The sequence below is a fragment of the Pyrgilauda ruficollis genome, unplaced genomic scaffold (genome assembly GCF_017590135.1).
Source record: "Pyrgilauda ruficollis isolate IOZ18807 unplaced genomic scaffold, ASM1759013v1 scaffold21, whole genome shotgun sequence".
NCBI lineage: Eukaryota > Metazoa > Chordata > Aves > Passeriformes > Passeridae > Pyrgilauda > Pyrgilauda ruficollis.
Genome location: NW_024520318.1, coordinates 1,087,300 through 1,108,867, shown reverse-complemented (window position 1 = coordinate 1,108,867; position 21,568 = coordinate 1,087,300). Strand labels below are relative to the sequence as shown.

General features: G+C 51.0%; 1 protein-coding gene and 1 long non-coding RNA gene across 4 annotated transcripts; both read left to right on the top strand.

Moving 5' to 3' along the window:
- Nucleotides 1-734: 734 nt before the first annotated feature.
- On the top strand, nt 735-13,250 carry CCNL1 (cyclin L1). Of its 2 annotated transcripts, none has more exons than XM_041467633.1 (12): nt 735-1,063; nt 1,246-1,320; nt 1,481-1,590; nt 7,536-7,656; nt 8,086-8,150; nt 9,437-9,536; nt 9,664-9,768; nt 10,011-10,152; nt 11,209-11,320; nt 11,429-11,527; nt 12,317-12,673; nt 12,756-13,250. In XM_041467633.1, the coding sequence occupies exons 1-11, from the start codon at nt 806-808 to the stop codon at nt 12,666-12,668; spliced, it is 1,539 nt and encodes a 512-aa protein (XP_041323567.1). In that variant the 5' UTR covers nt 735-805; the 3' UTR covers nt 12,669-12,673; nt 12,756-13,250. The 2 variants fall into 2 exon arrangements, with proteins under 2 accessions (XP_041323567.1, XP_041323566.1); XM_041467632.1 differs by having other exon boundaries at nt 12,317-12,705; nt 12,788-13,250.
- A 2,405-nt stretch (nt 13,251-15,655) lies between these two features.
- On the top strand, nt 15,656-21,566 carry LOC121353648. 2 transcript variants are annotated; one of them, XR_005955159.1, is made up of 3 exons: nt 15,656-15,789; nt 16,424-17,038; nt 20,068-21,566. It is a non-coding gene; the product is annotated as an uncharacterized LOC121353648 (long non-coding RNA). The 2 variants fall into 2 exon arrangements; XR_005955158.1 differs by having other exon boundaries at nt 15,687-16,346.
- The last annotated feature ends 2 nt before the right edge of the window (nt 21,567-21,568 follow it).

Sequence of the window (21,568 nt, the reverse complement as noted above, 5' to 3'; positions counted from 1 at the left end):
GGGGCTGGCCCGGTGGCCGCGTGGTCGCGACAGCGGGGGGGAATGTCGCGACATGCGGGCCCTGCCGGGAGCGCTGAGACACTGCTGGCGCCGCCAGGGCGGCCTCCGGGAGCGCGGTGTGAGCGGCCGCCGTGCTCTTCCGCGCGTCTCGCCATGTGGGACGTTTCCTCGTTCATTGTGAATTTATTACCTGCAACGGCTAAAACTGCTGGAGCTGGTTAATTTTTATTTTGTTTTTCCTTAATAAATTAAACCGGAGGTAACTTACTGCTGGACGCTTCCAGTCTGGAAAGGCGCAGCCCACCTTTTGCCAACACTAACCCACAATCCTTATTTTCATTCAAATTGACGGTCTTGTTTGCACTACGGGACGCATTCCGAGCACCAAAACCTTCAAGACAGGGCTTGGACGCAGGTCCTGAGCCCTGGTTAACAACCTATGTGCTATTTTATACTTTTGTATCTATTCTGCACCACGTTTCCGCCCGTGGCAGGGGTTGGACTGGATTGACCCTGGAAGATCCTTTCCAACCGCAACTCCTGCGGTGATTCTGTGGTTATCCAGCACCATTCCCACTCTCTCCGTTATTCTGCAGTGGTTTACACCCGCTCCCGTTCCTGTCCCGGTCCCCTGTTCTTGTTCCCGTTCCCATTCCCGGTCCCGGGGCGTGTCCCGCGGACTCTTTTTTCCCGCCGCCCCCCGCGCGCGCGCGGCGCTGTCGCGTGCGTCACGCGCGGGGCCGCGCAGTCGGCGCGCGGCCGCTGCCGGGAGCGGACCCGGACCCATCGCCCGCGCTCCGCCGCCATGGCCGCCGCGCACCCGGGCCCCGCCGCGCCCGTCGCCCCCGCCCCGCCGCCTCCTCCCGCCGCTCCGGGCATCCTCATCGGCGACCGGCTCTACTCCGAGGTGTCTCTGACCATCGACCACTCGCTGATCCCCGAGGAGCGGCTCTCTCCCACCCCCTCCATGCAGGACGGGCTGGACCTGCAGTGCGAGACCGACCTGCGCATCCTGGGCTGCGAGCTCATCCAGGCGGCCGGCATCCTGCTGCGGCTGCCGCAGGTGAGCCCTTGCCGGGGCTTCCAGGGGGGCAGGGAGGGAAGGGAAGGGCGGGTGCCGCCATTGTGGCGGCGGGAAGGGCGTGAGGCGGCGCGGGGGGGCGGCGGTGCCTCACACAAAATGGCGGCGGCTGGGCCAGGGCACTGACTCGGCTCCTTCTCCCTCCTCCTGCTCTGCCCTCACAGGTGGCCATGGCGACGGGGCAGGTGCTGTTCCATCGGTTCTTCTACTCCAAGTCCTTCGTCAAGCACAGCTTCGAGGTGAGCGCGGCCCGGGGGCACCGGGAGAGGGCGGCTGGGGCGGCCGCGCGCCACGCTGGCCGCTCGCTTCGAGCCTGGCGTATTCGCTTCTTAGTTACGTAATTCTCACTTTATCTGGGTTGAAAATTGTTTGCTTAACGGAAACGGGGCTTCTTTTCAGATTGTTGCTATGGCCTGCATCAATCTCGCGTCCAAAATCGAAGAGGCGCCTCGTCGGATAAGGGACGTGATCAACGTGTTCCATCACTTGCGGCAGTTAAGAGCAAAAAGGTAAGATCAGCTTCGTTATGAGCATAAGCACCTGTTACCACTAATGTACACTGCAGTTCTCAATTCACAGTATTTTTCCAGGCTAAGTTCAACGACCTAAAATTGAGAAGGGAGTGCCCGTTGGCTGCTGTGTAGGCAGTACAGTGCAATCTCGGCTGCTTCTGCTTTTGTTCACTTGGTAGACCCGTTTGTCGTTGTTGATTTAGCTACGAGTTACGATTGGCAAGTATTGGTTCTAGTTTTAGGACCATGGTTGTGGTTTCAGATCTGTTTGTTGATTTTTTGGCGTCTCGTAGTTGCTGTAAGATAGTCTTACGTGTGTGTAGCCAGTTAGTGAGTTGCTGTATATTCTGCAGTTTTTAAACCATACTTAGCAGTCCTGATGGTTTTTTTCCTCGTTAATCTGTGGCTGTCCAAGTGTGGTTATGGCGTTAAGGAGAAGCTGAACTTCTAGAGGTGACAGTGTTACCTTCTAGAAAAAGCCATTTTAGAAAGTTCCTGATAAAGGTCCTGGTTTGGCCTGCAGTGTTTGCAGTCTATTGAGTCTGGGAGGCTGAAGGCATTTTTAGGCTCAGAAAGTGAGAGCAGTGTTGTGCTGGTGTGCTTGTGCAGGTGGAGTGGGCGCTCACCTGGCCGTGTGCAGGTGGGGTAGAGCTGTCCCAGTTCTGAGTTCTAGTGCTGCTCTTTGTGTGTAAAGCAGCGTTTTTTGTGTGTAAAGCAAATAACCGGTGCATTGAAAGGAGGAAGGCGTGGTTGAAGGGAAAGAGTTCTCTAGGTTGCCGTTAAACACAAAATCTCCTTAATTCTGTCGGGCAGCAGTGTCACAGTCTGGAATTGGAGGCTTCAGCTTTGCTTCTGGTGCCTGATTGCTTAAAGCTTCAGGTTCTCTGTAGTTACAAAAGGATTTTGCTTTCAGCTACAGTGTTAAATTCACCTTTCATTTCCCTGCCCTGTATCACCAGGTGACGGCAGGAATTTAAACTCGTGTTATGCAAGCTTTTCTGAGAAACAGAGTAGAAATCCCTTAGGGAAGCCAGCTGTTTGTTGGTGTCTTTATCCTGGTTATGCTTCTGCTGAAGCAGAGCTTTGGCTTTTACTGCCTCCTGATGGTGTTGTCCCAGTTAGCTCTAGATCCAAGAAGGAAGAGTTGGTGTTACGCTTTGGAGTTTAGCTTTGTTCTGTCTGGCCTTTAAAGCTGTTCTCCCCGATGGCCCTGAGAGAGCTGTGTGAAGTTTTGCCAGGTGTGAATTCAGTGGGATTGTCTTCCACAGTTATTAAGGGAGTCTGGTTATTGGAATTACTGGAGCAGGCTCAGCGATTAGTAAAGTTCTGGCCTCTGTCCAGGCAGTGAAGGCTAATTAATCATATGCCTTGCTTTTCTTTGCAACGAGAATATAAATTAGTTGTCTCTTTGTGCTGTGTGAAGGATCAGAGAAACTGAACTTAACCTGTGAATTTAAATCTTTCCAGCTAGCCTGTTCCAAATCCCAACTTGTGCATGTTACGTGGTGCCTAAAGTGCATCATGTCCAGAGAAATCGTGCACTGCTACCCATTATTTTCGGGAGAAATGGGTATTGTTGCTCTGCGATTCTGAGTGAATCTGCATGAAATTAACCTTAAAAATGCTGCAGTCTGACATTCAGACTCGCACACCCCCCTCCCCTTTTTTTTTTTTTAGCAAGCAGGATGTAAACGTTTTTCTGTACTTTTTACAAGCTGACAGTTCCATCACCTGTACACGTTATTAACTTCAACTCTTTTTTCCCTTGCAACCGACTATACAGCGACCAGCTACATTTACCAAAGCCTGGGTGATGTGGAGTGGTACATAAAGATGAAGCTGTCGTCATGGCAACAGTGAGTGAAGTATCGAAAATCCCCAAGGAGAAGCCAGTGCTCTGAGCATAGGTCACTGGAATCGGGGGACTAACAGGTTGGCCGCTGGTGAACCATTTGGAAGAACTCCTGTATCTTGTTATAAGCTTTTTTCTTTGCTGTCCAGGTTTTTAGAATACTAGCTTGACCTTTTTTTTTTTTGTTTTTTTACTGAAGCTAACACTTAGGCTGTAGTTAGTCTCTCACACACAACCCAGAACTGAAACAGGCTGCTGTACTTTCTTTTTTAGTCTAGCATTTCTGTTAACTGAAGCTCTTAACCTGCACACGAATTTGGGGTAGTTTGGGTAGGCTTTGCTTTCTTTCTTAACCAGTTTTGGGTTCTTAGTTCCACTTTCTGGCTCTGTATAATTGCAGCTTGAATTCACAGTAAAACAAGGGTACGGAAGTCTTGAATTTGTACATTTTAATCAATTATGATGTAAGCAGTCCCTTTTATGTACCTGTTTGCAGAACTGGGAATTGCATTGGAATTTTCTTTTATGAGACATGTAGTCAACCGAGGTGGTATTTCTAATGCTGAGAAGTAAGAAAAAGCTAAATAAGTGTTTTGGACTAGCATATTTTCTTTGGGATCTTTGACGAGCATATGTGATGTAGAACTGCATGTAAAAATGTTTGTGTGCATGGAGAAAAGCTCGTACTATGGAAAAACTGCTTTTTAAATAACTGTGTGCCAAAACCTCTGTTCTGAGCAAAGTGCAACTGTTGTTTAACTTGTAGAATGTAGTTTGAAGTTGATTTTATTTCTTTTAACTGTGCCTGAAAGCTGCAGAAAGTCCTGAGACTGGAAATGTGACTCGTGTGGTGCTGTAATCTCACATGGTGCTTTGAGGTGTTCAGTCAGCTGTTCCTCACTCGGGGGCCCTGCAGCGGGGCTGCATTAATGACACACATCCTTAGTGCCTTCAGACTGCCTGCAAACCTGTGCTGCTTGTGGTTGTGATCCTGGAGACAAACAGAGAACTGGTGCTCCTTTGCTGACCAGCATAACAGATCTCTGCTCTGCAGTGAGGTGCTGGTGCCCTGCTGTACTTGTCACAAGGGCTTTGCTCGTTAGGAACAAACTCCACGCAGGGCACTGTTCCTCTGAGTATTAGTCATGCCAAAGACATCAAAGTTTAATATTGCACCAAACGAAACTGCAGCTGTGTGGAGAACTTAGGTCTCATTTGTCAGAGGGATTTTTCACAAAGGTATTTGTGATTTATTTATTTATTGTTACAAACACATTACGGTGTGTGTTAATCTTCTGGGTTGTTACACAATCTAAATCCCAATCAAGTTTTGCATCTTAAGTGTTGGATTGACTTCCCAGAGGGGCCATTGTATGCTCTGTTCTTAAAGATGGAGTCTTGCCTGGAGCTCTAGTACTGGTCTGTAGGAACTTGTAACACTCCTTGGCTCTACATGGTTTGAAGCTTATATTTCATATATAAGCTTATAAATTCTTTTTCTCTGCTTTGTTACTTGGTCCTAGGATAATTCTTGGACTGAGAATTAAGTGCAGCAAATGCACTGGCAAAGTTCCTCTTTTTTCGTATTTGAAAACAAAGAAGTTTCTCAAAGGGGAATTTCTGAAGTTTCTAACTTGTAAATAATTGTTTACCAACATTGCAGAGTTTATGGCAAAAGTATTAAATTGGTGAATCAATGCAGTGGAGAACTTGACTTATGCCAGTAATAAGGTGCAGTAAAACACTTAAGTCCCCTGTAGATGTTTCTTTTTCCGTGAGTGGATAAAAGGCTGTATTTGTCTGGAAGCCCTGTCTGGATACACTGATGGTTTTTGTGGCTTCCTTAGGGCTGTAGGACTCGTGACCAAAGGAGTGGGACAGCAGAGTAAAGCAAAGCACACTTGGCATCTTGGGTTTCCTGTCCCTGTGCTGTGGGAAGTGTGAACTGTTGGTGCTGATCCCATAGCCCTGTGCAAGGACAGTGGAAACTTAAAATACAGTAAAGGCTCCCATCTGTCCTGCTGCACTTGGAGCCACCTTAACTTCCTGCCAGAGCTCTCAGGGAATGCAGGGACATGTGGAAGGTGGGCTGGTGGATGAATTGAGCAGTCCCACTGGAGATTGTGTTAATAGACTGGAAGTCACACGGCTGTCCTAAGTGTAACCCGAGATCTCCCACCTGTGGTGAGGCTTTCTGCTGACAAACAGCCTGGACACCTGAACTCCTCTGGGTGCTGCTCTGCAGATCCTGTTAATGCCAGTGATCTGGAGATGAAACTGTGGAGAGCAGTACTGAAGGAAAGGTTATCAACACCAGTAAAATTGATGGGAACGAGTTGGAAGTGAATCAGCTTCACTGATGGGAAGAGCTCAGCTTGGTTGTGCCACTGTCCCACTCCAGAGCGCTGTTCAGCATGTCTCTGTAGTGCTGAAGTGTTGGACAAAATCAGCTCCTCACTGAAGAGCTTGAAAGAGCTTGAAAAGCTTTTCATTTTCAGTTAATTTATGGGGAGAAAAGAAAAACAGCCAACCATAAACAGAAGAAAAAAATCTCCAATTTGGGGTTTATTTAGAGGAGCTGAAATGAAAAACTTGGTAAACTTGCCCTGATGAGTGAGAGTAACAGTTAACTAGAGAAGTTAACTCTGGTGCAACATGCAAAACCTGGTATTTTAAATAATGAGACAGTACTTGAATTGCAGGTCCAGCCTGACACCAGGAAGCTGCAGTTGTTCATTCCAGAGCTGGGAGCTGCATCTCAGCCCCTTGGGAAGAGCAGGGACAGCTCATGCTTCAGGTGCATGGTGGTACAACAAGATGCTTCCATTAGAGAAGGTTGTGGTGTCCTTTGCCCATGGCCATCGGTGCCTGTCCAGTAACTGCACAGGTCATGGCATAAACTGGATTATTCCAGCCTTGTCGTTAAATTGACCCTTTCTTCCTGGGGTGGGAACCTTGGTTTCTTGAGTATTTTTTCTGTTCTGTGACCTATCAGGGAAGAGAAGTGCGATCCACTCATGGAGTTTGCAAGTTGGCAGTGAAATATTTTGTCTGATACAACAAAAGCTGTATTTTGAATCCACTTTGCATTACTTTTTTTTTCTTTTGAAGGTAATGTAAAATAAATTTGTCACCAGCGCTTGGGCTGTATCGTGTACACAGACCGTGATTTATTAGAGCATAACGAGCTGCAAAAACATTATTCTGCTTTGGAAAGCACATGGAATGTGTGAGGCATATTACAGGGAAAAAGCTGGTCTGTCTTCAGCAGGAAGTGGATTAAAATATCCCATGTGGAATGTTGAAAGGTCGAGTCTAAGCATGGACAAAGCAAATACGCACTGGAGTGTGACACTTGTGCATCGAGTGTACAGAAGGTTTTTGTGATTAAACGTGCTCTGGACAGTTCAGGGGTTGGACTTGTGAGGAATTAGGATTGACAATGCTGGAGTTTGAAATCTCTCTCTGAAGTGAGCTGTTGTTTTGCAAATGCAGACAGCAGCAGGATCATCCTAGTACCCCTGGAGAGGGGAGCAGGCGCAGAGTCCCAGGCAGATCTGTGCCCATGTCCAGGTTATTTCTGTGCTTCACTCAGCTTTTCACACATCACAGGGCAGGGCTGGCTTCTCTGAAGGGTCAGTCAGCTGCTCTTCAGTGCATAGGAAACTGCAGGTTCTAGAGCACAAGCTTCTCACTTTAATGTCAGTGAGAGCCCTGGTCTGGCTTACTTCTGCTTTGAAGTCCTGCCTGGCAAAGGACTCCTTCTTCTGCCACCTCTGCCTTGGAGAGGAAATGTTCTTGGGAGTTCCCCCATCAAGCCAACTCCTTCCAGCAGCTGGAGCAGTGCAGTTTGCATACACAGGAGCAGAAGGTTATTTTTTTTTATCTCAGCCATCTAATCTGTAGCTAGCCAAAAGCAGCAACTAAACTAGTTTATCTAAACTTGGACAGCACAAGATTAATGCTTAAACTTGCTTGCAGGAGTTGAAAACCGGTTTCTGTTGCCATTAGTTGGTTGGAAGGGAAAACAGAGTTGCCGTTATTTTTGGATATGCAAAACAGTTTTGATTTTATTTCTTGCAAACTATAGGACTCCAAGCCCCCTGATACTTGATCAGAACTACATAAACACCAAAAATCAAGTAATCAAAGCAGAAAGGAGGGTACTGAAGGAGTTGGGATTTTGTGTTCATGTCAAGCATCCTCATAAGGTGAGTTCTCAATAATAATGTAATTTTAATTCTTACTCTACCTTGGTGGCATCACTGGGAGCTGTGGAACAAGAAACACAGGTGTCAGAATGACCTGAATTCTTCTCTTTATTCTCCTATAGTTATTAAAGCTTTTGCCAGAGTACTTGGGCAAACAGCCATTTTGACTGAAAAAAGTCACTTCCCTGGGAAAGGATAAAGGTGGCTGGTTTGAAAATAGCAGAAAAATAGTGGAATAAAGAATTGTCTGAACGTGATGGGCTGACATGAGAGCTTGGGGTGTGTGCTTGGGGAGAGAAGGAGCCCCCATTGTTTGGGCATACTGTTTGATTTCATTTTTACATATGTATATATGTACTTCCTTACTCCTGCTTTATGTGTTGAAACTGAATTGTTTTCTTTTTCTTCCCCCCTTTCCTTATTCCTCAGATCATTGTTATGTATTTACAAGTCCTAGAATGTGAACGTAATCAAACCCTGGTACAGACAGCCTGGTAAGTTGCTATTTTCCATTCTTTTCCTAGCCAGGAAAATAGTAGCAGAAATAACAAGCCTGCTGATCCCTATGCAAAGCAATGAGATGTAAGTCACCACCCAAACACATTTGGACAATCTTGTGGTGCTTGTTTCTGCCTACTATTTTCATGGCTTGATTCCAGCATAGCAATGGAGAACTCAATTTAACTTTGTTCTTTTTTCTACTCTTTGATTGAAGGGTAGTCCCTGCTGGTAAGTCATAGAGCTCTGCCCTCTGCACCTCAGCCCATGACCTGGGGATGGCTGCTTTGGCTGCCCTTCTCTCCAGCCAAGCCAGTGCAAGCCTCAGCGAGTTCACTGCCGTCACCCAAAGCCATCGGGCAGCACCTCCTAGTTCTGTCCTGGCGCCAGGATTTGTATATTTGGTTCTAGAAGTAACTGTTACAACTGTTTCTCAATGTCTTTGTTGCCTACCTGCTGTATGTTAAAGGACACGTGGGGGACAATTCTGCCAGCGTTTCTTTAGTTGATTTAACATTTAAACTTGAGTTAAACAGAGGGTGACAGTGCATGCAGCATGTTCACTTAGCAGCCAGCTGGGCATGGGGGTGTAGAGTCCTCACTGACTGACTGCTGTTCTCTCTCCCATGTTGGGAATTTAGAAATCCATGGAGCTCTGCTGCTCACCCCATCTCTGGGCGGGTGTTACTGGCAGTGCCAGCCCTGTGCAGCAGCAGCAGCTCAGGAGGTTGGGGCCCAGTCCTAACTCACACATTTTTTCCAACACTCAGAGAGCAAATGGGGTGCATCTCCCTGGATGAAGTTAAAGTGGCTCAGAGCACACAAAATTTAAATGCAGTTAAGAGTTTTATGAACTCTGCAGGTTGCACGTAGCCTCTGGATAATGGTAGGTTGAAAATGCACCTTGCTCTGCTGATGGCTCATGAGTTCTACATTGATCTTTAAATACAAACCCATTGGTGTTTAAGACAATCAGTTGGACAGATGCAAAGTAATTGTTAAATTGTAACTCAGTGGACACTTCCCAGGGTAACTTGAACTAGGAAGTGGCTGTTCAGCACTGCTTGGATTTACTGCTACACGTCATTGCCTTGGGGTTTAAAACAGTGGCAGTGCTGCAGACTGTCACAGCGACACATGTAAACATCCAGCACAACCTGAAGGAATCACATGTTCAGTGTAACAACAGAAAAAATAATAAAGTCAATTGAGTCTCCAGTATTGTTATCCAATGAAAGAGAAGCAAACTGGAGTTCCAACCGGTGCTGCTTTGTTTTTTCAGGAATTACATGAACGACAGCCTCCGGACGAACGTGTTTGTTCGCTTCCAGCCAGAGACCATCGCGTGTGCGTGCATTTACCTCGCTGCTAGAGCCCTGCAGGTGAGCCCTGCCTGCACTGAGCTCTGCCTGGCACTGCTGCTGCTCTGGCTTCAAGGAAATTCATGGAAATACTTCAACAAAAACTGACCTGAAATCTCCATTAAGCTTCTCCTTGTTTGATTTTCAGATCCCGCTGCCTACCCGTCCCCACTGGTTCCTGCTCTTTGGCACCACAGAAGAGGAGATTCAGGAGATCTGCTTAACAACTCTGAAGCTTTATACCAGAAAGAAGGTGAGTTTGACATGTTGGGGTTTGCTGCTTGATGCTCAGTGCAGCTTGAGCTGAGTTATGGTTGTCCAGAAAAGTTTGGGAATGCCTAATACACATGTGCTAATGAGACAGGCCCAGTAAGGAGAGAACAAATTCTGGAAGTGACATTACTGGACAGATCATTAAAAGCCAACTCAGTATTTTTCAGAAATGAGATATGAATTGCATTAGTTCAGCTTCTTACCTGGTTGCTACCTCCACAGCCCAATTACGAATTTCTGGATAAAGAAGTAGAAAAGAGGAAAATGGCACTACAGGAGGCCAAACTGAAAGCAAAAGGTTTAAATCCAGATGGAACTCCAGCACTCTCAACACTGGGTGGCTTTTCTCCTGCATCCAAACCATGTAAGTCCGTTTTCTGAACAGAAAAACTTTTTTAGGGTTTGGTTTGGTTTTTTTTTCACATAGGTCTTGAAACTAGATTAGAAAGAGATGCTTTATTCCACATTTCCCTAGATAAGAGAGTGATACATCAGTAGTATGCACCCATGAAAGAATAATGAAGCAGGAGTTGCTGTGTGTTCTGTGATGTGAAGAGAGGCTTTTTGGATTTAATTTGGGGGTGCTGCAATAGCCTTCACGGCCCCTCTTGCAGCAGGTATCTGAAAATTCCTTCCCCTGATGGTTTTTAATGTGCTTGGCAACTGTTTGGTGCAGTGAGGGCAGACAGCTGGTGGCAGGAAATGCAGGATGGAGAGGCCCAGCACTGCCTTGGCACCAGAGGGAATTAAATGGAACGTGTATTTTGAACTGGCCAATCTGTCTGAGCTCTCATGGTTTCTCCTGAAGAGTCCTCAGTTTTCAGAGGTGTTTGGGCTGGGCAGTGTGAATTTCTGACTGAACAAGGGAAGTGTTTTCTGCAAGGAGGGGAGCTGAGGTTGGAAGAGTTTGAAAGTAGGAGCTCTGGTGGGCTTAACAGCCCTTCCATGAAAGGTGAATCCATCTCTGGGCTGTACCAACTGTCTGTAGAGACACACTGATGTATTAACTGGATAATTTTACTTATTACTCATTTATATTTGTGCCATTATTGTGAAGATGATATCTAATTTTGCTGGTCAGGCTTAGTCCTTCCTATAGCATTGGAAATAAATGCCGAGGTAGCATGTGCTGTATTGTGGGGCACAAGGGCAGCTTCTGTTTTGTACCTTTTGGCCCCAGGTGAGCATGGCTGTGTGCTCTGAAGGTGCCAGTGCTGTTCCTCCTTCATGGGCAGAGTGTTTCCCCACGAATATGCCATTCCAGGAGTGAATATAAGTGGAGAGATGGGATGAAATAATAGATGTAGAGTTCATATCTACACTTAGTGCAAATCCTGGTGAAGGTGCCTGAGCAGTGTACAGTGTGTTTATGACAAAGGATGAATAAAGAACTAATTCTGAATTGAAATTTAATTCTTAGCTTCCCCAAGAGAAGTAAAAGCTGAGGAGAAATCTCCAGTGTCTGTGAATACCAAAACCGTTAAAAAAGAGCCAGAAGAGAGGCAGCAAACCTCCAAGAGCCCTTACAACGGGTAGGTAAAACTCTCTGCTAAGAGAAGCACTTTGAGCTGCAGTGCAGGGAGCTCCTCCCGAGCCCCTGTGCTGTGTCAGTGCTGAGCACTTCGGTTTGTGCCCTGCAGGCTGAGGAAGGAGAGCAAGAGGAGCCGCAGCAGCCGAAGCGCCAGCCGCTCCCGCTCCCGGACAAAGTCGCGCTCGCGCTCCCACAGCCCCCGCAGGCAGTGAGTGGGGCTGGGCTGGGCTGGGCTGCTCGGGGGGCTGCTGCCTTCAGGGGCACTCCTGAGTGCTGGCCGGCAGAAGGGAGGGGGAGCCTTGGCTTCACTTCAGGCTCTCAGTGCTGGGTGTGGGCTGCGCTTGAGAGTTCAGGCTGTAAAATTAGCCTGTCCTAACCCCACTGTACCTGGGGAGTCTGTGCTGTGCTGGTGTTAGTCTTCCCTTGCTAGTCTTCACGAGGATCCCACTACAACTGAGAGCAGTGTCTGGGAGCACAGTGCCCTTGGAAGGGGATGGAAGTGTCCCAGGTGCACAGCCTCCTTGTGTCAGTGCTCCCTGGTGCAGTGCCTGGCTCTTGAGGGCTCTGCCCCTCTCGTGGTACAGGAGGAGAGGGATGCAGTGAGAGCCACTGCCTTCAGATGGGGTTTCCTAAGAATCTTCAGGCTCACATCTTAAGTTGGAGGCTGCCAGCTTGGATCTCAGTGAAGTCACTGAAGGAAAAAGGCAACACCCAATTTGGACAAAAGATGTTGCATTCTGATTTTAGTTTGAGCTGTTTGTTTTCAAATGAGCTCAACTAAAAGACTCACAAGAGTGGTTGGGGTTGGAAGGACCTTTAATCCCACATCACTGACCCCAGCCTTCCATGGGGCAAGTTCCAAGACATTCCCTGTCCTCCCTCACTTACCCCTGAGGGACAAAGCCTGATTTCTTGCAGTACCTTGGGAGCTGTAAGTGCTGATGTCTGTTTGCTTTTCCCGGTGTGGGGACACGCTGTAACTGTTGCCTCTCTGCAGCTACAACAACCGGCGGAGCCTGTCGGGCACCTACAGCTCCCGCTCGCGCAGCCGCTCGCGCAGCCACAGCGGGAGCCCCCGGCGGCACCACAACCACGGCTCGCCCCACGCCAAGGCCAAGCACGGCCGCGAGGAGCTCAAGGGCAGCAGCAGACACGGCCACAAGCGGAAAAAGTCCCGCTCCCGCTCGCAGAGCAAGTCCCGGGAGCACTCGGAGGCGGCCAAGAAGCACCGGCACGAGCGCGGCCACCACCGGGAACGGCGCGAGCGCTCGCGCTCCTTCGAGCGCTCCCACAAGGGCGGCAAGCACCACGGCAGCGGCCGCTCGGGCCACGGCCGGCACCGCCGCTGAGACACCGGACTGCGGGGCTGGGCCAGCTCCAGCACCGAGCCCTGGGACTGCGGGGCTGGGCCAGCTCCAGCACCGGCACCAAGCCCACGGACTGCGGGGCTGGGCCAGCTCCAGCACCGGCACCGAGCCCACGGACTGCAGGGCTGGGCCAGCTCCAGCACCGAGCCCTGGGACTGCAAGGCTGGGCCAGCTCCACCCTGGCACCGATGCCACAGACTGCAGGACACCGCCAGGGCTGCAGCAGCTTCAACCCCATCTGGTTTCCTAAAAGGTGTAGAAGAATTTTTTTCTTGTGGGAAAGAAACTGTTACCAACTTTTGCACATAATACCTTAGCAGTATCCCAGAGGTGGCAAACGATCAGGTTCACTGTATGTATTAGAGTTGTGTATTGTTTATTGAGCTGAGAACTGGAGAAAGGATTTCTGTAAAAAAGCAAAACGTACATTATTTTTATACCAGTCAATTGCAGACGCTTATATTTAAGTATAGTTATTTGTTTAAACATGGTGGAGACTTTCTTACACTGGTTTTAGTCTGCATGTGTTCAAAGATTTTTACAAAAAATAAAATATAAAGCTTTTTTTTTTTTTTTTACTGCCTGTTGGATGCCAAATACGTGGAAACTAAACTTGGTTTTCTTACACACCGTGGCTTTGACCCCTGTGCCTGCGTGGGACTCGGGGGTGTGGGTGTGCTGCTCTTGGGAGGAGAAAACGGGGAGAGCTTTGGATGTTTGTGTCCTCCTGGGGGTGTGGCACTTGGAATAAATGGTCATGGACTTCTCTGAAGTTCAGTGGGGTGAGGCCGGGCTGGGCTGCTGCTGTCCCCTGTCAGAGCAGGAGCTGCTGGGACATTCCTGGAGCTGTGCCTGCTGTGGGAAAGGAGAGCTGCAAGGGGAGAGGAGGAGTCGGATCTGATTCTGCAGCTGCTGCTCAGGTAGTACCAAGCCCTGGAGCCCGCAGGTGTTTGCTGTCCTGGGCTCCCCCAAAGTGCCTCTCCCTGTTCTGGCTGTGGCTGAGGCTGGAGTGTTCCCCTGCAGAGCCCAGGGGCTGAGGCTGGTCCCTGTCATGGGCAGTGCCAGGACCTGCTGGGCAGATGTTCCACAGCCCTCAGAAAGGAGAGGACACCTGAGCAGGAGCTCCGTGTTGGTACCTCCCTGCCCTGTCCTGCTGGGCCCCCTCTGCAGCTGCTCTGGAAAGGTGGAAAGTGAGTGAGTATTTTCGGGGAGGAGAAGATAAAATGTCTCTGTTTCTTGGTTACCACTGTTTTTCAGTCTAACAACTGTGTTTGTGTGTGTCGTGTTCAGGAAAATGTGGTTGTTGCTATGGAAATTGAAGGAGCTTTTTCCCCCAGCTAGTCCAGAGCAGAGAGAAACCCTGGGTTTGGAGGAGCAGCACCTCTGCCTGCCTTGGGTTTGTGTTGGAGTGACCTGTGGAGGGCTCAGCCCTGGTTTGTGTGAGCACTGACCACCCCTGTGTGCTTCAGAGCTTCCCTTCCCTGAGCAGCTGAGCTGTGGGACAGCAGGACAGCTCCTGCTCCGCGGGCAGCCCAGCAGTGCTCAGTGTTTGTTCTTCACGGGCAGAACTCCTCCCCAGCAGGCTGTGCCAGCTCTGGGACAGCAGCAGCAGATGCCCGGTGGGAGGCACGGCCTGGCCCTGGGGGTCTGTGCGTTCAGCAGGGGCACAAGGGCAGCTGAGAGTCCTGAGGGGCCCCATTCCCTGCAGGATTGGCAGGAGGAGCTGCAGGGCACTGCAGCTGACATGTCCCTGCACCACAGCTCCTGTCTCTCCTAAGACTGAAGTATCCCTGAATTTTGAAGTTTTCATGGAGCTGAGTCAGAGAAATGAGTCATTTGACTTCAAGCACCTGTGCTGACCTCCAGGAGTCCCCTGAGGCTGCATTCTGCTCATATCTCAGTAACTGAGACAATTTTCCTGGGAAATCTGGAGGATTCCTGCCCTGGGTGGTGCTGCAACCTCTGCCACGCTGCTGGAAATCAGGAGCTGCCACTGGGCTCTGAACATCTGAGACTCACAGGGACAGGGAAATATCCCAGCTGGTTCTCCTTGGGCACAGGGTCTCACCCTCAGAGTTTCTTTTTCTCTGAAAAAAGGATTTTGTTAAAATTTTTTGACTAATTTTCAACAAAAAGGTGCAAAGATTTCAAGGCATTTCATACAAACCATTCTGCCTGTCCTTCACTTTCAGGTTTGTTACAGATACTGGAAGGATGAGCATGGACCAGGAGCTTTGGATGGTTTGGGAAGAGGAAAAATGAAAAAGGAGAATATTTTTGATGGAAATTTGCCCAACAGGTTCCTCTCAGGGCTTCAGTCACCCCCAAACCCACAGGTGAGTGGCAGCAGGTGAGGTGATAAGGGCCCCTTATCCAGGAAATCTTTCCCTGGTTGCTGCACCTGCCAAGAAATACTCATAACATCTAGGATTTCACATCAGGCCGAGTCTGTGACTCTCCTGTCCGTGATCCTTGCTGCTTCCAGGCTCCTTGGGGCAGGAAGCAAACCCTCCTGACCAGGCTGGCAATCACATCCCTCTTTGGAAAAAGCACTCCTGCAAAGGAAACAGCTTTCCATCCCTTCCTCCTGCCTGGCCACAGCCCAGCAGGACAATTAAAAGAAAAAAAGTTTAAAACATTAGTAAAGATGGCCTGAAGAAAAAGTCTTTCTATTCCAGTGGAAGGAAAAGACTTGGCAAAAGTGCCCATTTTTGTCCCAGGATGGAGAATCCTTCTGGATGGGTTTGCTGGAGAGAACAAAGGGGTCGTGCCCGCACCCTGCAGAGACATTCCAGCTCCCCAGCCCCTTCATTTCCAGGGGTTCCGTGCCCCCCCTCATTCCCATGGATTCCATGTTCCCCTCACTCCAGTATTCCCCTCACTCCCGGTGTTCCCCCCTCACTCCCGGCGTTCCCCCCTCACTCCCCGTGTTCCCCTCACTCCCGGTGTTCCCCCTCACTCCCGGCGTTCCCCCTCACTCCCCGTGTTCCCTCCCCCCTCACTCCCGGCTGCCGTTCTGGGATCCCTCTGTAGGTGGAAGTGTTGCCGAGCCCAGCGGAGGCTCCCGGCTCTGCCGGGGCTGCCCACACCGAGGGCCACCGAGGTGAGCAGGGGACAAATGTCCTGCCCTGGGCCGGGGACAGAGCAGCCCCGTCCCCGGGGCTCGGCCTCGGCTGGACACCCCAATTCCATCTGCTGGGAGCCGGGGATGGATCAAAGCCTCCAGGGGCGGCACCAGCCACCAGCTGTGGGAGATTCCCCGGGAGGGAGCAGGGACTGGGACAGCTCCGGGGACAGCCCTGAGTGACCCAAAGGGGAGGGAATGGGCGTCCCTCACCATGGCCTGGGCTGCTCCAGGTGTCCCAGAGGAGCTGTGGCTGCCCCATCCCTGGAATGTTCCAGGCCAGGGTGATCCCTCTGAGGCCCGGCAGGTGCTGGGCAGGCCCGGGCCTGTGCCCAGGAGCCAAGGGCGGAAATCCACAGCAAAATGACCTTGAAGCAACTGAGTCTCCTGAAAGGCCCTCACAGATTTAATTACCCCTGTTCAGGGATTGCTGCAGCTTCCCAAAATTCCATGTGACTTGGGAGCCCAGGTTTGCATGGAGCAATCAGGAGCTGAGATTCAAATGCCTGAGGTCCTGTTTTAAAGTGATTTAGAGGGTGAGAAGCTGAGATTTTATTCAAACCCTGAAGGTTTTTCTATGCTTCAGTACCTCTAAAAAAGGAAACACTTTCAGCATCTTTCTGCCAGGTGGAGATGGTTCAAAGTTTGCCCTCCATGCTGAGGAGACACCTGCTCTGAGGACAGTGAGGGCAGCGGGGTGACAGCGACTGAAACGGGACAGAGTGGAGCGGAGAGGCTGGAGCTGTCACCCTGTCCCTTCCAAGGGAATAAATCACCTCCTCCAAGGGCACAGAGCACCCTCCTTCCTCTCCCTCAGCATCTCCCGGCAGGCTGGGAGCGCTGGGCCAGCCCAGCCCCAAACCAGCCCTCCAGAATTCCGTATTTTTCCCCACCAGGATGCTCAGAAGGCCGCGGCCAGGCAGGGTGAGAGCACGGTAGTGCTTTGCCATCGAGGAAACCGCAAGAACAAGCGGAGATGTTATCTCTGACATCTGGCTCCGATCAGAGAGCTCTGGCTGCTGTCAGGAATGGACGGGATGGCCCCAGGGCTGCTTTTTGTTTCAGGGCTCCTCGTGGCTTCCCCGGCAACAGCGAAGCCGACACAGGGATGCCAGAGCTGGCGACACAAAGGCAGCACCGCCACCCTTCCCCTGCCCTCTGCAGAGCCAGCGGCGACCTCGGCGTGGCCAGGGAGCAGCGACGTGTCCTCAGCCACCTTTAACCCCAGGTGAGACTGGCTCATCCAGCCCCACCTGCCACGGCAGGGACACCTCCCACTGTCACAGGTGCTCCCAGCCCTGTCCAGCCCGGCCTTGGGCACTGCCAGGGATCCAGGGGCAGCCACAGCTCTGTGGACACCCCAGGCACTGAGTGTCCTGCTCCAGCTCTCAGGGTTGTGGTGATCATGAGATTTAAGGTCCCAGAATAATTTTCCCTGGGTCAGGCTAAGAGGGAACCCTGGAGACTTTTGCCTTCTGGGATCTGTGCATCTCCTGCACACATGCTGCTCTGTGCCAGGAGCCTGCCCAGGTGTTTTGCTCTCCTCTTATTTCAGGCCATGGCTTTGGATTAAATGCTCATGATCTGAACCCTTAGTTGTGCTGTGATCCAGGGGAGGGGATGTCCCACAGATCCAGGAGAGAATGTTCCAGAGATCCAGGAGAGGGGGCGTTCCACAGATCCAGGGAAAGGATGTCCCACAGATCCAGGGCAGGGGATCTGAGCCCTGGTTGCAGAGTCCCCCTGCATAGCCCTGCCCAGCTGTGGCTCCCCCAGGTCTCTGTTGCTCCAGGGTCAGGCACACACAGATCCTCCCCCGATGTGGACAAGGGACTGTTTCCCTGTCAGATGGATCTTTAGCAGGTTTGGAACATCCTTACCCAGAGCCAGCCAGAGGAAAGGATTTTTGTGTATTTCTATGAATATAGAAAATCCTGAAAAATCCAGAAAATCCACAGAAAATCCTGGTTTCCAGAACCAGCCTTTCATCCAGAGATCAGAAATCCAAGTTCTCCCTGTGTCCAGCTTGAGCAGGTGAATTTGTGCCTCATCCAGCTCCAGCTGCTGCTTCCCTCACCCTCCAAGAGGCGCAGGGATTATTTTCAGAAGGAACCTGCCAAAACACCCCCCAGCCCAGACAAACAGGATGGGGCTGGCAGCCGGTGGGGCCGCGCTGCTGCTCGGTTACACCCCCGAGCCTGGCCCTGCCCGGGCTCCTCCCAGCTGCTCCCGAGGATCCTTTTTTGGGTGCTTTTCCCCGAAGGCACACGTGGTTCTTTGTTCAGAACTTTGTGGTGATTCAAATGACCGCTCAGTCCCGGAAAGTTAAAACAAGCCCTGCAGCCAGCACAGTGCACAGGAAACAGCTGGGGAGAGGATGCTGGAACGGATTTCCATAAAAGCCAATGATTCATGGAAACGTTCAGTGAGCGGGGCCAGCCTCGGGCTCCTGAGGAGCTCCTTCTCCTGACAGACACGATTCCCGAGCCAGCCCCGCCTGTCATTCCCGAATTCCCAGTGCCCGCCCCCAGCACCGGCCGTGGAGCAGAGCAGAGGGAACTCCCAACATGCAGCCTGGGGGTAGCTGGGAGGATGCTACATGCCCGATTTCTGCTGCCAGTGAAATGCTGCTCAGCTGCCCTGGGCTGGGGAAAGGGATGTCAGGAGAGGGCAGTGCCTGTGTTACAGGGGCTGGAGGGACAGGATAAGGGGAATGGCTTCTGCTGCCAGAGGGAAGGGTTGGATGGGATATTGGGAATGAGGAATTGTTCCCAGGCAGGGTGGGCAGGCCCTGGCACAGGGTGCTCAGAGCAGCTGTGCCTGCCCCTGGATCCCTGGCAGTGCCCAAGGCCAGGCTGGACACTGGGGCTGGAGCACCTGGGGCAGTGGGAGGTGTCCCTGCCATGGCAGGGGTGGCACTGGGGGGGATTTAAGGTCCTTCCAACTCAACACAGTCTGTGACAATGGTGGTGGTAATGGTGAAGGACATCTGGGCAGGACAGAGTGTGACCCTCCAGCAGGAAGAAGAACCTGCTGCATTCCATGGCTCTCCAGGCTCCTTTCCTCTGTGCCCACCAGATTTCTTCCAGGACTCTTTCCCCAGAGCCCCAGGCAGGTACTGCCAGCTGGGCACTGCCCCCTGGAGTGGTGCCAGGCCAAACCAAACCACTTTCCACATCCCATAAATCAGGAGATGGAAAATCCCCTTTGGGACACTGGGTTCAGCTGCTCCTGCAGTGCAGGGCTGCTCCTGCCAGGACATTTTCCATGGATATTTCCCACCCACTTGGAATGACTCAAGCACAGGGACTCCACCACTGCAGGGATCCTCTCTGGCTGCACAGCTCCAGGGGAGGGCATTTTCCTCTCTCTCACACTGAGATTTTCCTTTCCAGATGTCAGCTCTTTCCTCCCATCTGGACCCCCTGGGTTATTCCCCCTTTCCCTGACGCTTCCCACCCTGTGTTCATTCCATGCCTGACACCAGTGCCTGAGTCCTGCTGGTCTCAGCCACATCCCACTGCAGGGAACAGGGGGAGTGTGGGGCCTGGAAATGTGGCCTCAGAGACACCCTGGGCCCACCCCCTCAGTGGAAGGTTCTCCATCCCCCTGAGAGGTCTGGTGGCACCTGTGTCCCTGCCTTGGCTCCCCTGGCACTGAGCCCTGTCCCCACCCCGGGAGGAGCAGGGTGGGATCGTTCTGGGCACTGCTGATCCAGAGCCTGGAGGGCCAAGGAGAACAGTCCATGGGGGCTGGCCATGACCTGGGAGCAGCTCCCAGGGCAACGCCAGATGCTCCACACAAATGACATTCCTGGTGTGAAAATCCCCCAACATTAATCTCAGGCAGTGCCCTTTTTATCATCCCACCCCAATGAATTCTGTGTGTGCTGTGAGGATGAAAACCCCAGATTATTGTTTCACACCATCACAGCTGTTTGGGGTTTGTTCTTCCTTCAGCAGGGCACTCTCAACCACCTGTAACCACCAAGGACAAAATCCAACATGGAATTTTCATGATGGAAATAAGGGCCTGTTTTAAATAACTAAAAATGCAGCTGGTGGGGGGGGGGTTGTCTGCGAAGGGAACTTTCCCCAGTTTCATTATCCTACTCTTATTTGGTATTGAAAATGCACAGTACAAAGAAAGACAGTCATGCTTTTATTCTGATTAATACATTTTAATGATCTGTGGCATTAGTTTCTATTTCCATGCACTTTTAACACTGCTTAGGAACTAAGATGCTTTTTCCTGCAGTCCAATTTCTTCTTTTGTAGAAAAACTCCATCTGCAAGGCACAGTCGGGATCCCAGATCCTACACACACCTCAGAGCAAGGTCTAGTGATCATCCCAGCTTTGGTTTGTGATATCCCAGTGGGAATGAAGTGATATCCATGGCAAGCTGTGCATGGCCCGTGCTGATCCCAATTTCTGCTGGAGGAGAAGCAGGACCAGACAGGGGCTGGACTCTCCATCACATCATCTGTGGAGAACATTGCATTTTGGGCAACTTCAGGTGGGAAAAGGATGAGCCACACTGAGGCACTGACTGAGATTCCAGGGCTCCTCTTGTGCTGTCCCTTTGTCCCCTGGGAGCAGGGACAGCCAGGAGGCTTTGGCCACACCAGGGATGTGTCTGGGGCTCACACAGAGCATCAGCCCCAGCCCACCGAGCCCCATTTCCCTGCCTGGCACAGGGGACTGATCCTGTCTGGAAAGGTTCAGGGCTGCAGGAGCTCCCTCCAGAGCAGGCACCACCCCCAGCTCTGCCAGGGGCAGTCTGAAGCCTTTCCAGCAGGGAAGGACAGGACAGCCTCGTGCCATGGGATGTTTTCTCCAAGGGAAGGGCTGGAATGCTGCCCACGGCCAGCAGGGCAGGATCCACAGGGACAGGTTTGTTCCTGGAGCTTTATTTGGCTTTGCCTTGTGCCACGAGTCCTGGAGTGCAAGGTCCCTGACACCACTCCTACAAGAACTTCCTGCAGGAAGTTTGATTTCCTAAAATTTCAGGGCTGTAATGAGGTGTCCACATCCTCTGTGGCACTTTGTGCTCTGCCTGTCATCCCACCATGGAAAACACTTGGTAAACTTTCCTTGACATGGTGAGATTCATTAAATTGTTTTCAAAGCCAGTTAAAAAGGGTCCCTGACATTTCCATATTTTGTTTATTGCTTAGCAGCAGGAGCTCCGGGTTCTGGGAGGGAGGGGGAGAAGGGAAATATTTGTTCTGGACTTGGTTTGCCTCCAGGACCTGGCCACTCCCTCGTGCCAGAGCCACGATCCCGTTCCTGCTCCCGTTATTTTACTGTTCCTCCCTGGCCACACTCCTCCTTCACTGCAGCTGCTGCTCCAGGACAGAAACAGGGGGATAAGAGCCCAGGTTTGAGATGATGGAATCATGCAATCACAGACTGATTTGAGTTGGAAGGGACCTCAAAGCTCATCCAGTTCCTGTCCCAGGCTGTTCCCAGCCCCATCCATCCTGGATCCTGTGATGCTGGGCCATTATTCCCTGCCCAGGGCCAGGACGTTGGAATGGGATGAACTTTAAGGCCCCTTCCAACCCAAACCTTCTGGGATCCAGGCGTTTTCTGATTTCAATCCCACTCATTGAAGATGTGCTGCTCTTTGTGCTCCTCTTGGAGAGACTCTTTTCACTTTTCCCATCTTGAAATGTGCCCAGCATTTAATTACACCATGAATAAATTATTGGACAGATAAAAGATATTACCTCAAAAATAAACAAAAAATTTCAC